Source organism: Melanerpes formicivorus, unplaced genomic scaffold (genome assembly GCF_026170545.1).
Source record: "Melanerpes formicivorus ecotype bairdi unplaced genomic scaffold, bMelFor1.0.p_v2 SCAF_36, whole genome shotgun sequence".
In the NCBI taxonomy this organism is placed as follows: Eukaryota; Metazoa; Chordata; class Aves; order Piciformes; family Picidae; genus Melanerpes; species Melanerpes formicivorus.
The window spans coordinates 6766764-6787345 of NW_027142388.1; the positions used below are offsets into that span (position 1 = coordinate 6766764).

At 41.2% G+C, this 20582-nt stretch overlaps 1 protein-coding gene across 1 annotated transcript in view; it reads right to left on the reverse strand.

Moving 5' to 3' along the window:
* The window catches only part of TMEM132C (transmembrane protein 132C), a 220660-nt gene that overhangs the window by 48703 nt on the left and 151375 nt on the right, over positions 1 to 20582 (reverse strand). Inside the window, exon 4 of the mRNA XM_068157429.1 lies at positions 8895 to 9078. Coding sequence (XP_068013530.1) covers positions 8895 to 9078 — 184 coding nt within the window. The remainder of the gene's footprint in view (positions 1 to 8894; positions 9079 to 20582) is intronic.

The following is a 20582-nucleotide window of genomic DNA, read 5'->3' on the forward strand; positions in this document are numbered from 1 at the left end:
CAGGCAAAGAGAAAGAGCCAGAAGCATGGTGTTAGCTTTCTCCCCAGGATGGTACTGGACTCTCTCCCACGTTTTAGTGTTTTATGTCACTCAGGCAGAACTATTGAGTTTGAAGTACAGATTCCTAATGAATTCCATGACAAACATTCTCAGTGATGAGAGTCTGGGTGGATAATGAACAGCAAACTGAAAGCAGGGTAAGATAAACATGCATCTAATAGCAAACCCAAGGTGGAAAGTTGCTGGGATTTTTAATGCTTGGGGTAGCTCATTATAACACTGAGGCTTATAGAAGTCCTGGTGATTTTTGCTTCCCCATACTCACTCATTATCTTCCATTAGGGTAAAGCATTTCCTTGTTGTCTAGATAGTTTCACTGTCGAAGCTGGAGCACCTCAGGACCTCATTAATTAGAGTCCAGCTTAAACAATTCATAATTCTGCAAGGTAACTATTTCTCTTGATTGTGAAGAATGAGGTGTTCCCCAGAAATATTAAAACTCTCATTACAGATCAAAATCATCATTAGGAGCTGCCAATTAAGAGAAATTGCTCCTGTTTTTTAGTATGGGTCCCAGCTAACCCACTTAATGCTCAAGCTGTCTGAGCAACTGCTGTGTTTGCAAACATACCTGCTCTGACCTGGCAGACATTGTCCAGTTTGCCATCTCTTTTAGGTGACAGCATGAGAAGGTAGAGACCATTTACTCTCTAAGGTAAACCACAAATGTTTGTTGTCTGAAATAAGTTTGAGTGGTGTCTGGAGTTGCATTTATCAGTTAAGTCAATACAACTGATTTTTAGTTAAGCTAATGAGAGCACTAGTTTAGATGAAAACTAGTGTATTAACTACCATGGGAGAGGGCATAATCTATCAGTTGAGACTGCTGAGCTCAATTCCCCTTCCAGCTCTGCCAGTACATCTTGAACAAAGTCATGCTGTGCTCTTCCTTCTCCTTCATGTATTACTCAGATCCTTTACAGCTGAAGTGCAACGCTGTATGGGACTCAGAATCAGGCAGAGCACTTGCCTCCTGTCACTGGCCATGGGTGAAATCTGGTCAAAGTCTGAATTGCTGAAGTCATACTATGTTCTTACAAATTAGCAGCTTCTCTGCCTTTAAATTCCAGTTCTGTTTCAGCTGCGAACTTGTGCAAATGATCAGCCTCTGAAATTGGTCTCTTGTTCCTGCTGAGAAGTGCTTCTCTGCCCTCTTCCACCTGATCTGGCAGAGAAGGCAGCAGGGGAGGGCACATAGGGTGAGCACAGTCCTTAGCAGCAAAATACACAGCCCTGGAATGTCCTTCTCAAACACTATCATCTGGGTCCAGAGCTCACTTTCTGCTGGCTCATTATTACAGCTCTGCGTGGTCTCTGCTCACACACGTGTGGCAGCTTTGAAATAGCTTTTTGTGGTTATGTTAAACATTCAGAATTTTAATCAGCTGTCATTTCAAATATAAACCATGATTTAAGGTATCTTCTGATGGAGCAGTATCACAAATACAAACCAATACTTATAAGCAGTCCCCAAATCCTGCCCAATAAATCAGACGAACAAAAGAACCTCCAGACTTCACACTTCACACACAATTCAGTGCCACAAACCAACACCAAAATTACCTGCAGCAGAATGTGGAGTTGACTCAGGCTCACTTGCAATGCTCAGAATCAGAGCAGAAGCACGTGGCTCTCTCCAGGAAGCCCTGCACTGTGCCATGCTGTCAGAAGAAGCAGCCCACAACAGTAATTTTCTGAACTGAGCACAAGTGATCAGCATCAAGCATGGAATGGCTGGGGGACCTCAAATCCCTCTGTCTGCTACATCACCACAGAAGAGTGATCCTGTGTCCCAGTGCTGTTCCTCCCTTTCCCACTCATGGAGCTCAGTTTCATTCAGCCTTGAACAACGCTTTGACTTCAATCAACTTGTCTTGCACACAGAATTTTCTAGAGGTTTCTGACTTCTCTGTCATTTGTCTGCACAGCAATTAGGTAATATCACATCACCAAGAATACAATAATTGAGTCACTGAGCATTCTCATTTTTCTGCATTATTGGTTTTGTTTGCTTCACAGGATTTCTCTCCTGTTGAGGCTGAAAAACACATACAGGAAGCCTCATATTAATAACTCTTTTCTACAGGCAGGAACATAAGCAAAGAAACCCAAAACTTCTCTATATGGCAGAGACCTTTAAAAATCTGAAAGCCAGCTGAACCCATGTCTCCTCAGCATTTTAAAACTCTCCAAGTAAGCCATTCAATAGCATTGTCAGATCTCAGGGATGCTGGGAGAGGAAATTATACATACTGTTGTGCTGCATAGAAAATGACATACAACTCGATCCAAAGGAAAAATTAATTCCAGCCAGCTGAGATAGCCTTATTGATCCATTCTCATTTCCTGCAAAGGTAGGACTGAATGTGATTGTAGTGAAGAAAAGGAAAACAGAAGCCAGAGGCAAAAGTGTGGGAGTTGTAGAAATGATAACTGGGGCTTAAAAAGGCACTGTTAAATTGAGCCATTTTGAACTCTTTATGTTCTTTGCATCTTCTGGCCAATTTAAGATCAATGAACAACAGTTCATCTTTTTGTTGTCTTTTTATGTTTTTTGCTTTTGTTTTGTGATGGGCAGACAACAAGAAAAGCCAGTTCTTAACAGATAAGAAGAATCAATACCCATTGATAGTCACAGCTCAACCGCTGTGTGACATGGGCAATTTATAAGCAGGGATGCAGGCTCCTGAGTTCAGCTGGTATAAATATAGAGCAATGACACAAAATTTAGTCAAATTATATCCACCATGATTCTAAAGGAAGGAATGCTATCCTTGTTTAAACAACTGTAACCTGCCATGATGGAAATTGTAGGCATAGAAGTGATCTCAGTTACTGCTTCTCCCTTAACATCAAAAGGTTCTAACTCTGGTGTCTCACACAGAGCACTCAGTCTATAACTGAACTCCAAGAGTTCTTGACTTCATGGTATTACTCATGGCTTCACAGCTGATTTAAGTTGTTCCAGTTAGTACCACTAATAGTAATAGCATAGATTTACATCAAATAAATTTCCTTCAACTCTCAGTGTTTATGCAATGTGACTCATAATTAAATTATCTGAGATAACACCTGAAAAGTTTGATACACAGATTAGCTGTTTGTTTGTGATATGCAAATCAGGAAACGGATGTGTTTATATAGCCTGAGGTTTTATCTTCTGGAAAGCTCCTCAGTGCCTACTGCCCCTCTGCTTCATTCAAGACTGAAAGATTAAGAGGAGTGAGAAGTCTGCATTTCCATGACCTTGAAGTAACAGAACTTTATGTGTGAAGTCACAGACTGTGCAGGGATGCAAACTCTATTTATTTAGCTCTACATTTTAATGGCATTACAAGGACTTCATTACAACGAAATACCTTCAAGAATCTTTACCTTAGGGAATGGCACACATAAATGTGTATATAAACCAAACATTGCTTTGGGAGCAAAATTTCTTCAATCACCTGCGTTTTAATGGCAAGTAAGTTAACAAGCATCCATAAAAATGTCGAAATCTGGTTTTGGCTGAGTCACAGCTCTGCGTCTGGGAAGTCCATTCACTTCTGCAGCAGAACTGTCAATACACTGAGTTCTGAATGTAAAGAAAGGTATACACAAACCAAGCACTTCCTACTGAAATAATTTACCACTGAGCAAAGGGTATGTGTGCAACTGTTCTGCCTAATGAGAAGTCAAGGAGAATCTCGGCTGCACTTTATTGCTGGGTTTGTCTGGGTACTCCACATGAAAGCTCTGAACTTGGAGTAACCAGCAGTTCAAAGGATGCTATTACATAAGGAAAAGATGCAGTTTACATCAGTATAAAGGCAGGACAAGTAGAGACAGATCATACCTTTTATGAGCCCTATTGATACAGGCAGGAAGAAAGGACAAACTTCTGAGGATGTGAGGTGTGAAGTGGTAACAACCACCTTTGAGAAATGCCTGAGAGCTGACCAAGCTTCCATTTACTTCTACACAGTTATCAATGGAGTACAGAGTCTGATGAGTGAAGCCTGAAAGACCACCTGAATATGCAGTATTACTGTTATTTTAAAGAGGAAATGCACATGGATGAGGATGTTTGCATGGCTTCCCACAGTGACAAACATCTTTCAGTGTAAATTCAGTCTACAACTCTCAGAATAGGCTCCTGACACTGGCTTTATGCTTTGGCACTTTAAATAACTGGATTGCATGCAAATAACAGTCAGAGATAAACTAATTCAGAGAGAGTTTATCCTGCCGTGGAGAACTATTCGTTTCCATACCCAGGGACCCAGATGGTCTTGCATAAATATTAAACCACCGATTCCCCATCTTCATCCCATGAAGGAGTTCTCCTTTAATATTCATGTGACTTACTGGCATCAAACAATGGACTTACACACAGCTCTTCTATCTAGTTCTACCCTAAAACAAAATTTAATAGCATTAAAAATCCGTATTATCCATTTAAAGCATGAAAAGAAATCTCTTGCTACATTGCCTAAAACATGGTCTTGTGCTGAACACAAGCAGAGAGACTTCTTCAGTGCCTGCTACCGACGTGAAACAACTCTGGTTTCTTTTTTAATCCAGTCAAAAGGTAAAATCAATACAGTTGGCTGCATTTGCTCATGACAGGACAGAAATTTGAGGAAAATGTGGGAAGTTAAGCAACCTTGTACACCTTCACTGGCAAGTTCTCAGGTTATTCGTGATTCATTGAGGAGGTTTTCAAAAGCAGCTTAGCAGGTAATTAATTAAGCTCCTTTAAAAGCACTTTTACTAATTGATCCTGCAACAAGTAGCATGAAATAAAAAATGCCAGAATAGGGCACAACTCAGTAGATTCCCTCTACTGGAAGATTAAATCTCTGGAGTAGGTGTTTCCTGTCAGCAGAGACAGTGGGATATATTTTCTAGTTTGGCTTAAGTAATCTTTTAATTTTCTTATTTAACTCTCCTGCTGGATGAATTTTACAAACCCCAGTTTCTGTAGCTGCAATATTTTGCAGCTGTTGTGATTTACGTGATCAAGAGATCTGAAGGGAGGACTGAAAGAGCATCCACCTTTCTCCATCTGCACCAGATAGTATAATAAATGGCATTACCTCTTTACAAATCATATCTCAGCTAATTATGGCTGTTCAAGGACAGAAAAAAACCATATAAAGTTAATCTCATACTTTGAGCGAGACAGTCTGAATGAAACATATAGAGTGAATGCTTGCACCAAGTGCCATACTTAAGAGCTTGGTAGTGAGAGTACTAAATATGTCTGACTAGGATCTAATTTTGATGCGTTCCCCCCACCAGTACTTAACTAAAATTCTGGTATGTGAGAGTTAAAAAGCAATGGAATTAGTTAGAACTACATTTTGTCTAGCTTTTCTGGCTCATTTTTCTCTCTAAATACCTTGAAGGGTGAAATGTCCTCCAAAATTACCAAGACTGATTAACTTTTGAGCTCAGGGGAAAAAAATATACTTACCACAATTTATATAACTTTTTTTTTTTTTCTGGGAAAAAGTTATTATATTTATTCTCAGCCCAGTAGTTTTGGTATCTCTTGCTCCTTTCATTTCACTGCAGTGTTCTCTGAAGCAGCATTACTGCCTTGCTGTCTCTTATACACACTATTTAGCCCAGTAGTTAGGCACACAGAATATGGATTGCACTAAACCCCTCTCTTTTGACTGTGTGATGAATTTCCATTGATTTTTCCAGCAACTGTAACCTACCACTTGCTCCAATGACCCCAGGCCTATAAGGCTCTCTTAAAATCCCAGGTTTAGATCTTACTGACAATATCAATTCTTTAATCTCTTTCACTTCCAAATACTGTAGCAACAACTGCACTAACCTTTTGAAGACCCCCCTCTTGCTTTTGATCTTGCTACTATTTCATAATGGAATCAAGCACAGGGCAATAAAAGATACATGATCTTTCTTGCCTCATGAGTTTGGAATGGCTCATGTGAGACACGCTGTACTCTGTGAGTCAGAGACAACCTTTATGTTATATTCAAACCAAGGAAAAGTTCACTGCTTTCATCCCCAGAAGACTGACAAGGAGTCCATCAGACCAATGGCAGAGGCTCAATGAGATCTTAATCCAGTACAATATCTTTGAGTAGCTCTTTCTTTCCACTCCTCCCTCCACCCTTCCCCCCCTACCCTTTTTTGTTTTTTTGGTCACCTTTAAAAATTCTGAATGAGAGGTTTTAACTTTTGATGTGAGCAGTTTTGCTTCACGCTTAAATCAACAAAATCAACTTTACCCTCTAGAGGATTATGAAACACACTTGCTGATAAACACTGAGATCTAATTTCTGTGCACAATAACGTGCTGTTGCTTTACAGTGTGCAGCTGAGATAAAGAACATGGGCCAACTTCTCAGCAGATACAGTATCACCCTCCCTCTTCTCAGTGTGACTCTTGTTTCTGAGCAGGAGAATTGCCAGGTAATCAGCTCAGCAAGAGATTAATGCCCAAATGAAGAAAGCACCCTGGCTGGATATGCAGTGTTAGCTAACAGAAAACTGAAAATTCCCTTTATCTACTAACATCCTGCTAGCAAAGCCAATTTGCACTGGTGTCCCATCCGACTGGATTCCGTTAACACAGTATATTTTGGCTCCAGCCAAGTGTTATCACAAGGTACAGAAATGAGATAAACACAAAAAGCTTTTCAGAGAGAAAGGTCTAAAGATTTCATTGTCTGAACCCTTTGCATAACCCAGAGTGCCTAGTGGTACATCTGTTGGGAAGAAAGAGTCTCACCTTGTATGATTGCTGTCTACAACTACCTGAAGGGAGGTTGTAGCCAGGTGGGGGTTGGTCACTTCTCCCAGGCAACCAGCACCAGAACAAGAGGACACAGCCTCAAGCTGTGCCAGGGGAGGATTAGGCTGGATGTTAGGAAGATGTTCTTCACAGAAAGAGTGATTGGCTATTGGAAGGGCTGCCCAGGGAGGTGGTGGAGTCACTATCACTGGAGGTGTTTAGGAAGAGATTGAATGAGGCACTTGGTACCATGGTTTAGTTGATTAGATAGTGTTGGGTGATAGGTTGGACTTGATGATCTCAAAGGCCTTTTCTAACCTGGTTAATTCTATTCTGTTCTATTTATACAACACTAAATTAATTTAATCCTCCAGTTCTTAAAGGAACCCTTGCAGACAGATGAATTTTGTTTCAGAACAGAAGTTCTTGAACCTTCTATATAAGCGCAGAGGCATGAGACCTTGATAAGAGATAATTAAAACAAATTTGATTCTCTCAGACATAGAATACTGAGAAGTTGATTAATTCTTTCAAGTAATGAACAAGATGTTAACTCTATCAGTAGGCAGATGTCTGTCATTTGATAGTGGAAGGCACCTGACCACAAAATCCTTCCTTATGCATGTTCTCAAGTCTTTAGACGACAGATGCCCAAATATGTATGCTCTGTTCAATTCCATAGGTAATGACTACAATAATTTCCCTCTCAGATCTGGCATGTAGCACAGACTTTCTGCTGACTTAACAGACTTTGGATGAGGAAATTGCTGGCCATGACCTCATTTGATATGAGCAGCAGTTTTACTCTTCAAAGGGGAAGAATATATTGAAGACTAGGACTTCCAGGAAATAATACTCATCTAATTATCTGCTGCAAACCACTGAACACTGTTCAAAGAAAAGACTGCCAGAATTTCACCATCAAGATTATGCACAGGAGAGGCAGAATTCACAAGTGAGATGGATCTGTCTAGTTCTTCTCCCACATCCTGAGTCCTGACATTGACTAATAGTAGCATGAGCAGCTCCTCTATTAATTGTACTCGGTCCTGTTCTAGGCAGCTGGCAGCTCTGTTTCTTTCTCTCTCATGAGGTTCAGCAGGACTTCCAAAATAAATGCTCAGTGCCTACTTCACCTGTCAGCTTGGAAAAAGTTCTCAGCATGTACCTAAAACCCACAGAAAACAAAATGTCTACCTAGAAGCACCTGAGATGTTGGGAGATTCCAGTGAAATGTCTTGTTTGCTTGCCTCAGAGCAGGAATTTAATCCTAGGTTGTTCGCTCACAGGAGGAGACCCTAACTGCCAAGTCTCAGTGCTCCCACTGTCCCAGCCTTGCTTACAGAAGTGTTTGTACTTTCACCAAGCCAGAGGAAGAGAAGGACACTGCTTCAACAAATCATGTGTGAGCCTTGCAAAGACAAGCAACAGGTATGACTTCAAGTGGAGGCAAGCACCCCACAACTGGTGCTACAAAACTGAGAAGAGCAAGCAGATTTTAACCCAAGACATTTTTCCATGTGAAAGTCTAAATTTCTTATTTATTTTTTTAAATATATTATTCAGGTTATTATTATTTTCTGTTTCTCCCCTGAAACCACAGCTTTTTACACTGTTAGGGAAACAGCCAGCAAAATTAGTATCGGCCTCAATCTACTAAGGACCAGGAAACTCAGGCTTTAGCAGAAGGTGCTCGAGGCCTTCTAAAGACACTCTACAGCTTGCAAGTTGAAGCCATGTAATGGCAATTTGAAATGGGAAGGTAAATCTGCTTGGCTCTGTGTTACCAGCTGGTAGCCTGGAGGGAACCATGCATGACAGAAATGCAGGATTTAAAGTCCTAGAGAGATTTAATTTTTTTGTTTTTAAAGTGGCAGCATCCCTTCCTCTGCTAAGTTTGCAAGAACTGAAATTGTGTGCTGTGCACACAGCATTAGATGGGGACATGACTTTAGCAAGCAGTCCTGAACAGCTGTAAAGTGGGGAGGTAGGGCAGAGAGCACTCCTGTGTGAGTCTGGTGTACGTTTTCCCAGACCGCATATGGATCAGAGGGAACAATATCCTGAAACAGTTTCTTACCATAGCCAATGGAACAATTCCAACAAGATCCTTCTGGCAGATGAAGATTTCAGACAAGGTTATGTCTGTTGTCCCCTTCCGAGGGTATTCCACCTGCCAGGTGATGGGCTGGGTTCCAGAGAGGCTGCTGAAACTGGCGATTTCAAAGTTCATCTGCACGACCTCATTGAATAAACTGTTACTTCTGGAAAGAGGAAAACAGGGCAAGGGAAGAGCTATTACTTTTGATGAAGGCAAATGAGGTGAAAAATATTAGCTAATGGAAAATGCAGCTATTTTAATGCAGACACAACACAAGGCCTTTTCCAATCCACAACTTCTTCAGAGCATGCAAACTGGAATTATTCAAAATGGGTCAGCTGCTTTTACTATGAACACTATGTGGAAGGATAAAATCAAGAACCTTGTATCTGATGACAAGATACAAGATCTGATGACCTTATTGCTCTCTACAACTACCTGAAGGGGGGTTGTAAACAGGCAGAGGTTGGTCTCTTCTCCCAAGCAGCCAGCACCAGAACAAGAGGACACAGTCTCAGGCTGCGCCAGGGGAAGTTCAGGCTGGAGGTCAGGAGGAAGTTTTACACAGAAAGAGTGATTGCCCATTGGAATGGACTGCCCGGGGAGGTGGTGGAGTCGCCGTCACTGGAGGTGTTCAGGAGACTTGACAGGGTGCTTGGTTACATGGGTTAGTTGATTAGGTGGTGTTGGGTGATAGGTTGGACGCGATGATCTTGAAGGTCTCTTCCAACCTGGTCTATTCTATTCTATTCTATTCTATTCTATTCTATTCTATTCTATTCTATTCTATTCTATTCTATTCCATTCCATTCCATTCCATTCCATTCCATTCTATTCTATTCTATATAGACTTATTCCATTGCATGTTTTTTATGATTTTGCAACTATGGTGCAAGATGGATTTGATTTTGGTCAACCCAAGTTAAGTCCAGTTCTCATGGAGACTGAGCAACCCAGAAAAGAAAACCAAAGTTTGTTGTATATATCCACCACCAAAAACCACATAAATCCTTAAGAATGAAACTCTCTGTAACTGAAGTTCACATACCCTGAATGATACTATGATACTATGATATGCAACATGGAAAGCATGAAAAAAATAACATGACTAAATGGTAAAATGACAATATTAGTCTAAACTTCAATGTATGTTCTGGAAATTAAAACCCCCCCCCCGTAGCTTAAAAGAACAAAGCTATGGCAGGTAAAATGCAGTATAAAGTCAAGAGGATTGGGTAATTTGAATAACAAATATAAAAAGGCATGCTGAAATTCTTTCCCTTGCATTACATTTCTGTAACTACATCAGAAATACAAAGAATAGATGAAAGAAACCTTCTGGACTGTCTGCTAGTTTAATTTAAAAAAGAAAAAAGAAGAAAAAAAAACCCACCAGAAGTACAAATTATTTGCATTAGTAATTACACATTAACTTCTCTGGAACTTCCAAAATGTCTTTCCACAGTGTAAAGTCTTACTCTGTCACAGAATATTACTTCAGCTTAACCCTAAGCTGTAATACTTTCCAAATGAAGGAAAGACAGGCATCTTCCTAGCTTCAGTAACCCAGTCCCAGCTTCATCACCTTTTTGTATGTATTCATCACGTAACAGCTTCAATTTTTCCTCTTTCTTTCTTTTCTTTTCTTTCTTTCTTTCTTTTTTAATGTACAATACATGAAGGCCCATTTCTGAGAAAATCCATCAAGAACTGATGATTTGCAAAGCACTAAAGCACTTACATTCTCATGTGCTAGACTTCCTTTTCACCTCCGAACTGAAACCACCACTTCTTATTACTTAAGTCGTTTTCTGCGCTTTACTTTGCATGATTACTTTGAAAGCAAATGCGTACCCCCTGATAATTATTATTTTGATTATGGGTTTTCATTTGGATGGCTTGCTCTTGAAAAGTCCTAATACAGCCTAATGCTTTCAATTTATTTCCTTGCTGTTTTCTTGCCGTGACAAAAGCGAGACATTGTAACACCGCTGCAACAGCGCTCTATTTCCTCCATGCATTTAAAGGGTGATTTTGTGTAGTAATGGGGTAGATGGATGGGTTTAGCAATTCATAACTCAAGACTAGTTTACTCCCATTTGAAGAGTTCCTACTAAATAAATCTCATGGCTTGTAAATACCAGGCACCAGTGATAACTGTAGTTTACACACTTCTGGGACACCACAAAATGAATATGTACGGGATTGAACTTTGCAGTATAGTTGAAAGCGTGATTATATGCAAAGATACCTGAATCACCTAAGCTACAGCATTCATTTAGCTGTTAAAGGCACCATTATGCCTCAGATTAATGACACCTGAAATGCCATTATTTTCACCATTTCTAGATCTGATGCTTAGTAACTGACAGGGGAAAAAAAAAAGTTTTCCGTGTGATTGACTATCTCAGTGCTTCCACTTACGCTAAAGAGAGAATAAATTTGTGCACACATCAAGCTGTTCTAAGAGACAATATATGTCAGGAAAGTTTTCCTGATCAAGAAGTCTATATTTCTTTAAACAACCTCTCAGTAGATGTGAAATGTGTAACTTCACTGGAACAGCCTCACAACTTTACAGGCAGGATCAGAGAGCTCTAGGTGGGAAGCTGTAAATGGGACAAAGCTCATGGAACAGGTTGCCCAGGGAGGTGGTGGAAGCCCCATTCCTGGAGGTTTTTAAGGCCAGGCTGGATGTGGTTCTGAGCAACCTGATCTAGTGTGAGGTGTCTCTGCCTATGGCAGGGGGGTTAGAGAATCCTTGAGGTCCCTTCCAAACCTAACAACTCTATGATTCCATGACTTCCAGCCAGTCCACTGATTCTTGATGCATTGACTTAGGTGAGGGCTGATCACCTCCTTTTGGCTCCCAGTTCTTGATTCACATCTAACTTCCCTTGATCCTTTCACACCATTTCTAAGAGTTGCCTGGTGTTCTGCTCCTGAGCTGTCCAGACTGCTTACCTGCAGTGCACACCTGAACCTTGCTTTCAGCTACCTAGGGGAAATACCCAGAACAAAATCTTTGAGCCTCCAGTTTCTATGTAGCACTTCATAGCACTCTGAACTGCAGTGTGGACAGACCACAGCCTGCTGTACCTGGCTATATCTATGTATCCACAGACTCTTGTAAGGATGTCCTGTGACTGAAATCGGGCAGTATGAGGTAACCACATCTTTTCCACGTGACTCTTGAAATCACCTGCAGCATGAACTTTAGTTCATGTAGGTTGGCTACTACAGCTGGCACACACACATGCAGACCCATTTGGGAAGTTCTCCAGGTACCATGATGCAGGCAGAGATTAGGCAGCTGTCAGTGTAGACATACATTTTTAAAGTTACTGTCTGTCAGAATTCCTATTCCACATCTCATACACATGTAGCTAGCATGTGAAGGGATCCTTCTTCTATTCCAACCTAAAAATACATAGAGGACTTTACTACATCTTTACTACATCTTTTGGATTTTATATTTCAAGTCCATGATACTGAGTTGTGGGGATTGAAGAAAACAAGATAACCGCTTTTGATTTTGATCATTGCAATCAGTGTCAACTTTTTGTCATCTCTTGTGCAGACACACACACGCACACATTTGGAGAATTACATGGCAAGCTACACAACCAATGTAAAATGCACTTGACTGCCCTTGCCCCAGCTGCACCCTTGGCAATATTATCTTCACCAAAGCCACAAACAGCCTGTATCTCTATGAAGCACTGAAGTCCATAAACAAGCCTGACATAAACTCACTTCCTTCCTCCAAAATGTAGAATTATCAGACTCATTTTTCCACCACTGACAGTTACATCTGCCACTGTGTGATCTTCTAGGATTAAATTGAGGGAGTTGCTGTCTGTGCTTTATTTATACACCATCTGTTGCAGTGGGGTTTAAGGTTCATCCACTCCTAAATCTCTTCTCTGTCCCACTCTAGACAGAGCTATCTCAGATTTGCCTGTGGCAACTGAAGGAGATGCTACGTGACACACACAAGCTCGTATGAAAGACTGGGATAGGGTCAGGAACTGATCTGTGCTTTTCCAAATCGCTTGCTAACCACTCGACCATCATCCTGCTCTCAATGGAAATGGGAACCATAGCGCTTCTGTAGCCTTAAATGGTCTTCGGTGTACACATCTCAAATTTCAACATCATCCTGTACAAAAGGCATACTTTGGACAATTGATGAGCTGAGAAAGAAATCACTGCTGTCACCATTTGCAAAACTGCCTCGAAAACATCTGCTTCATTTGGATTTCTAGTTCTCACCAAGCACTTGGTACCACTCATTGAGCCAATTATCTTCTTGACCCATGACAAAGACAGGTTGCTTCTTCCCAAGGCTTCAAGCTCTAGTGGTGGAGCAACATAGGAATGGTACACCACAATACTTCTGCAATATTCTGTAAAGCATGGCTCAAATATTTCTTCTGCAAAACATGTGACACAAAAAAATGTTGACAAATACACGTGGTAGAAGATAAAAGTTTTTATTGGCACTTTCTCAGGTTGACCTGCACAATTATTTCAATGCCTGCACTTGTGAGTAATGCACCCATCTCCCTCCACAGCGATAAAGCCTTTATACAGTATCACACTCTCATCAGTTTCCTCCTTCTCTCTTCATACAGAAGAAACAGAGATGATCAACAGCTGGGAAAGCATCCACTTGAAAAAAATACGCCTTCAGAGATGTGTAATGGCTGAGAAAAAAACTCCTCATGAAGCACATTTAATGTTCAGAGCTTGTTCACTGACTGAAACAGCAGTTCCTTAATATCTAACATTTAGAACTGCTCAGCAGCCGGAACAGCAAGTAATTATAAAACTTTTCTAAAGTACACAGCACGTAGTGATTACAAATGAGGCTTCATGAAGGCAGGGCTTCTAAGGAATCGCTCAAGGGTAGATATATGAGTCTAATTTGATTGGATTGAGAGCTCCCCTGGGCCAGTTCACTCCTTGGATTTATTTTCATTTATAAGTATGCTAATCATTCAGGGCTAGGCTGGACCATGTGCTGCACCGGGGAGTAAGGACTTCCTTTGATCTGCTAAGCAGCCACTCCGGCTCTGGGTCTGAGCACGTGGGCACGGTGAGGAGCACTCAACCCAGTTACTCCTTAGCTGGAGCAGATGGGCAATGATTAGGTGCTACTTATTGGTTACAGCAGCTGACCCAGCACGTTAGTGATGGAGTTAGTAATTTAGTACTGGCATTGGCTAGCAGCAAATTACTGCCCCAGGAGAATGAGGAGGAACTGTACTGCAGAGCTGTGTGAATGCTTCTGAGAAGCACAACTTTAGGAAAAGAAGGTGGAACAGGAATATTCTGTTAATGGAAATGTAATAAAAAATGTATAAAAGGTAAAATAAAAGTGTCAGAGGGAGAAACTGCCATGGAATTCACCAGCTCTTGCCTACTGTATGGACAGAACACACACTTTCAGTATCAGTTAGTGTTAATTTAACCAAGATTCTTGATTTTACAATATTTTTGAGTACAAATATTAAGCACTCCTTTGCAACTATTTATTGATCTGCTAAATCTTCTGTGTCCTGAAGGACATTTACCCTTGGAAGGAGATTTTTTTGGTTTATCAAGATACCCAGAACTGGCTGTATCAAGAGCCACACTCAATCCTCCCTTCAAAACAGGGGATTTAAAACATGGTTTCAAGTCCATGGACAGACTCGCAATGTGGGTAATTCTACAGATGCTAGAATGCAAACCACATTCTGTTTCTCTGCAGAGATCTAGTATGAGGTGGAACAATGTTAAACTTGCCAATGCTGAAACAGTTTGCCCTGGCCACAAGTGGCCAGGGCTCAGCTGATACCAGAAACGGTGACCTACAGGCTCCGTGCTGCATAGGCTTTCACAGGGTGCAGTGGGAGAAGGCAGGCAGATAATTACCAAGAAAAGCAGTGCAGAGATCTCAGCTGATGTAAGATCCATAAACAAACGGAAATCTTTGTCAAATGCCTGTCTACATGTGTGGACCAGGAGTCTCTGATGAGAGATTTTAAAGCACTGGGTTATTGCTCTGAGTAATAGAGCAGTTTCGACTCTTAAATGAGTGCATCTCAGGACTGCTACAGGCGAAATCAATAATTTCGATTTATTACAGTGGCTCTCAAAAGAGAAATTTTAAAAAGCCTTGATTAAAAACATTTTTTAGCCATCCTTTATTCCAACAGATTTTTACTGAAAGTGCCTAGGGATCCGAGAATGCTTCGACCTGCTGAAAATTTAGCAACTCTTTTCCTTTTTAATGCCATCCAGTTTGACAGTGACATCTTAATGCAAGCTCAGCACCTACTAAATGACATAAAAAATTGAAAAGGGTACAAACCCCATTATCCTTCAGTTATACTGCACATCTCACTTGGATGAATTGAAGTATGTTACTGCCATGCATAAGCTCTCGTCAGAAGCCAACGGTCAAACCGGACTGCAGAGCGATCTGTACTTCAGGCCACCTAGATGTACACACCAATGACTCTTCCCATCTTGGAAAATATTATAATAGGGTCCAGGACATATGTTCCTCCATTCCTGCTATTTTCAGTTTCTTGCTCCTCCTTTACCTTTTCCTAACCACAGAATCAACCAGGTTGGAAGAGACCTCCAAGATCAAGTCCAACCGATCACCCAATCCTATTTAATCAAACAGGCCATGGCACTAAGTACTTCATTCAGTCTTGTGACCATTTGAGGCTGTGCCTTTAAGAAAGGGACAGTGCTGGGACACTCTGGCTGAATATTTTGTAAACAAAGACAGGTCTAAACGAATTTCATTGGTAGATTCTTGGGGGTATTGGTCGATGGCAGGCTGAACATGAGCCTGCAGTGTGCCCAGGCAGCCAAGAGGGCCAATGGCATCCTGGCCTGCCTCAGCAAGTGTGGCCAGCAGGAGCAGGGAGGTCATTCTGCCCCTGTACACTGCACTGGTTAGGCCACACCTCGAGTACTGTGTCCAGTTCTGGGCCCCTCAGTTTAGGAAGGAGGTTGACTTGCTGGACGAGTCCAGAGAGGGGCAACAAAGTTGGTGAGGGGTTTGGAACACAAGCCCTATGAGGAAAGACTGAGGGAGCCGGGGTTGCTCAGCCTGGAGAAGAGGAGGCTCAGGGGTGACGTTATCACTCTCTACAACTACCTGAAGGGAGGTTGTAGACAGGCTGATGATGGTCTCTTCTCTCAGGCAGCCAGCACCAGAACAAGAGGACACAGTCTCAGGCTGCACCAGGGGAGGTTCAGGTTGAATATTAGGAAGAAGTTCTATATAGAAAGAGTGATTGCCCATTGGAATGGGCTGCCCAGGGAAGTAGTGGAGTCGCCGTCATTGGAGGTGTTCAGGAGGAGACTTGATGGGGTGCTTGGTGCCATGGGTTAGCTGTTTGGGTGGGTTGGATTGGTTGATGAGTTGGATGCGATGATCTTGAAGGTCTCCTCCAACCTGGTTTTGTTTATTCTAAATAAAGTTCTAAATTGGTAGAATGCGGCTTTAAGTTTTAGTGCAGTTGGAATTTTTTCTCAGTTCGTTCCTTTCCTTCTCCCTTTTCCAGCTTGCCTGCTTCTGGGCACCTAGCCAGAGCGACCTTGGATAAGATAAGCACTAATCCTGCATTAATTCGCAGGAGGCCTACTAAAACCATTCTTCCTTAATAACTGCCTTTTTCTCTCTCTACCCCTTTTTGGGATAAAGGGAGGTAGGGGAAGAGAGTGGGGTACAGGGGGCGGAACCCTCCTCTGTCCGGAGGAGGGAATTTTGTTCCTGTATGCTTTTTTTCCTTGCTGTATATTTCTGTACATATATTGTAAATACTGTATATAGTGTGTATATATACAACCTGCATTTTCACATTGCTTGTAAATATAGCATCCCTTCTGCTTCTCCAACTGAGTTAGCTGTGGTTTTGTTTTTTTCCTCTTTGTGGGGGAGGGTAAGCTAGGCCTTTTCTCTCAACCCACTACAAGTCTTCAGCACCTCCAGGGACATCGACCCCACCACCTCCCTGGGCAGCCCATTCCAATGGTTAATCATACTTTCTGTGAAGAACTCCTTTCTAAGATCAAGCCCTAAACTTCCTCCTGTGCAGCTTGAGCCACATATGATCTTCAGTGGACACATCCCAGGATCAGGATGAATCACAGCAATTTAAGAAAAATGAACAATACACAAAGTTTAGAAACTGATCTGAAAAGTGTCAGTGATGATGACTTCAAAGATGATGAAAATATGTGGGCAGGTTCTTTATACATCAATTCACTTTCATAGTCAGCACTCGGTGCACAAACAGTGGATCATTAGCAGCTCAGGTTGCTTTGAACCAGTCACCTATGAGCTAAATGCTGTAACATTCACCACTGGGACCTTGAACCATCCATTTCCCTTCTGAAACACTTGATCAAATGGAGTACAAGTGCTTAATAGAAGTTTCTTTCAGCAGGTCTTTAACAAGAACTGTTACAAAGTTAATCCCTTTGACCAACTGTAAAGAGGATGCACTAACTAAGGAAGAATGCCAACTGCTGGAGACAAAATGCAGTTGAAAGTTCTTACTTTGCAATATTAGCCTAACTTTCATCTTTAAAATGAAAAAAAAGCAGTAGAGGATAAAGAAAAGGATGATCTATCTTGGCAATTAACAGATAGGGAAGGACATAATTTCATGGAAAACTAACACATTAGAAGTATTATGAAGATCATCAAAGGAAAATATCTAAAGTATAACCTAGCAAACTCTTGAGCAACATAATACACATGTATATCTTCAAAGAGATGATATAACGCTGTACTTGATGTCTCCATACAGACCAGATGAGGGTTAGATTAGTTAATAAGGTTTCTTAGCTTTCTTGTCATAAACTGTGATATAAAACATAGCTTTTTGATTAAGCTATTGGACTGAGACAGGAAATCTCATTTCACTTCCCAGCTCTTCCACAGCATCCTTTAATGACCTCAGGCAAGACATGAAGATAGTGATCCTTACAGCTACAATAAAATCAATAGGAATTACACATCATGGAGCTTTAAAAAAACCTCTGGTGTCTGTCTGCTACTCTAGGCACCTGAATATGGTACCTTTACCTTGTTGTTCTAGAATCCCAGGATCCTGGCTGTATTCAACCACATGTCACACAGGAAAGAGTTAGAAGGCCACTCATGGTTCAACTGCTGCATTAGGCTTAGAGCTCCCACTTTTGAGGGAAATTCTTAGTTGACACCATATGAAATGCCTGGATAGCATAAGGGAAAGAGAGCACCTTTCTGTGCCTTTGTTTCTTGGCTGAACAAGGTAAAAAGTATTTTTTTTTCTACTAGTGTCAATAAAAAGGTTACAAATGTGTGGTGTCTGACTGCTCTTACAAGCCTGGCCCACAGACACTAGCCTCAGTGACGTTAACTGCTACTCTAGAACAAACAGCAAAAGTCATGTTGCTAATTGGAGTATGGAAAACCAGAAATGCTTCTCTCCTGGACAGGCAGAAAGCTGAATGCAGTAGCCCTTAAAGGAGGGAGACCTGACTGGGGATCATAGTAACTCGCCAATTTCTTCCTTCCATGCAGAGCATTTTTTCAGAATCACTAATCACCAATAAATGCTGTAGTCAAGATAGCAGGCTCATCAGTCTTCTCTGATGCTACATCACATTCAAGCACAAGGTAGATGAGATTGATTTTTTCCCTTTTCCCAGAGTAAGCAGACATACAACCCTCTGCCTCAGACTGCTGCCATTGCATAAAGGCAATGTGCAAATCCCACCTATCATCTTCCACCTTTATTTCATTTTCCATTCAGTTTGGGCAAGTTATTAGCCTGCTAATGTCTTCATTATAATTTCAGATAACAAAATACATAGGCAGATCGGTCAAGAAATGAGCTTCCAGAGTGATTCATCATCTCCTCTTGCCTCCAAGAAGGACATTGTCTACTTAGTATTCATTCAGCACTGGAATCTCTCCAGAATCACCGTAAGTAAGCAGTATTTTCCTCTTCTGGAGACAGCAAACATGTAAGCACGAAAAATCTTCCAAAAGACATTACTAAAAAGGACACCCTGAGCAGAGATTTTCAGAGAGATTTGCTCCAAACCAATGGCTTTCAAATGGAGAAACCAAGTCAGAAACGTTCTGATCATCCACGTTAGGTTACATGGTTCTTTCAGCCTCCTGAAAGCAGGGAGATCAAATACACAAACCCATGTCTAATCTTGTCTTCTAATTGTTTACTTCAATAGTTTGGGAGCAGCCAGTGAAACATATTCAGAGCACCTTTGAAAAAGCAGCCTGTATAACAGCTTTTTCTAACTAACAACATTTTCCATGAGTGTTTTATTCCCTCTATAAGCAGCAGTATGCCTGGAATTGACACAGGACAAGGTACTCTGTTTACTAAATCCCATTATGAGTTGGGCAGACTCAGTCTCCACTTCTGTCTATCATTCATACCAAGACTCACTTGCAGAAATTAAACTGCAACGTGACTCAAGAGACAGGTCATCGATGTTATGAGCATGCTGTCCCAGGTGCCAAACTGGTATTACTCAGGAGGGATATAAAAAAACCACCTGAGGTATGCACCATTTGCAATGAGTTTTTGAATATATCATCAAAATGGCACAGAGATACAGAAGTGTCTGGTTACTGGAGTAGCCCCAAACAGGCTATCCCTTCCAGTGAAGATGTGTCAGTTGCTGTTGACATGACCAGCAGATTTCTGTACTAACTGGTTACTAACACTGGACTGTGCCAGACATTTGTGGTCTGTTATGCCCTCAAATGACACATTGATCAAAGAAAGGGATTCAGCTTAACTGCTGATTGCTATTCATAACATCCCTCCAGGTACTGCTCATGTAGATGTAAGTGTATCAGGCATTTGCACCTGTTTTCAAACAAACTGAAGATGAAACTGCATTATGAATCAGCTGGCAAGACAAATCACATTTATATGTAGCTGCATATGTAAATCAGTTGTGTGTTATGCACACCTAATTTACAAGTCAGGTGTCTTCAGATTCCAGTTCCTATAGTCTTCACTGTGTTTATTTTACTGCTCTGCTAGCATATCTGCTTTTGGGCTATGCTTGAAATTCCAAAAGTGTTTGTGCATAAAGATCTCCATTACTTGTCAACAGGCTAACTGCACTTGCCTGTTGGAAAAGCACCAAGGAAGTTAACCATTCACCAGGCATGCAAAGCTGATAAAATATCTGCAATTCATAGAGGCTGTGGATGTAAAGAAAGCACCCTAAAGGGGAAAAAAAAAATAAAGAAGGCAAGTGTTGAATATTATGGTGAAAAAAATGAAGAAAATACCCCAAGGGTGAACTAAAGTAGTTTTTCAAACTTGCTGGCCATGAACAAAGTTCATGGGGAAACAAAAAGTCAAGCCTGTGGATGACAGCTCCATGCTCTTTTCTAGATTCCATTTAGGCACATTTGCAGCTTTTCAAGTTCAAGTGCACAAAGAAAGTAAAGAGATTTTTCAGATCAGAACCAACAATCAACAACTGGTTGGTGCAGGAGATCTCCAATTTAGCTGAAGAGCTTTTCCAGGTGTCTGGGAAGCTGCCTGAATGGAGAGTAAAAGATCTTGAAATGAGCTGCATCCTTTGAGAAATAAGCTCAACAGCTGCAATTTCATCAAA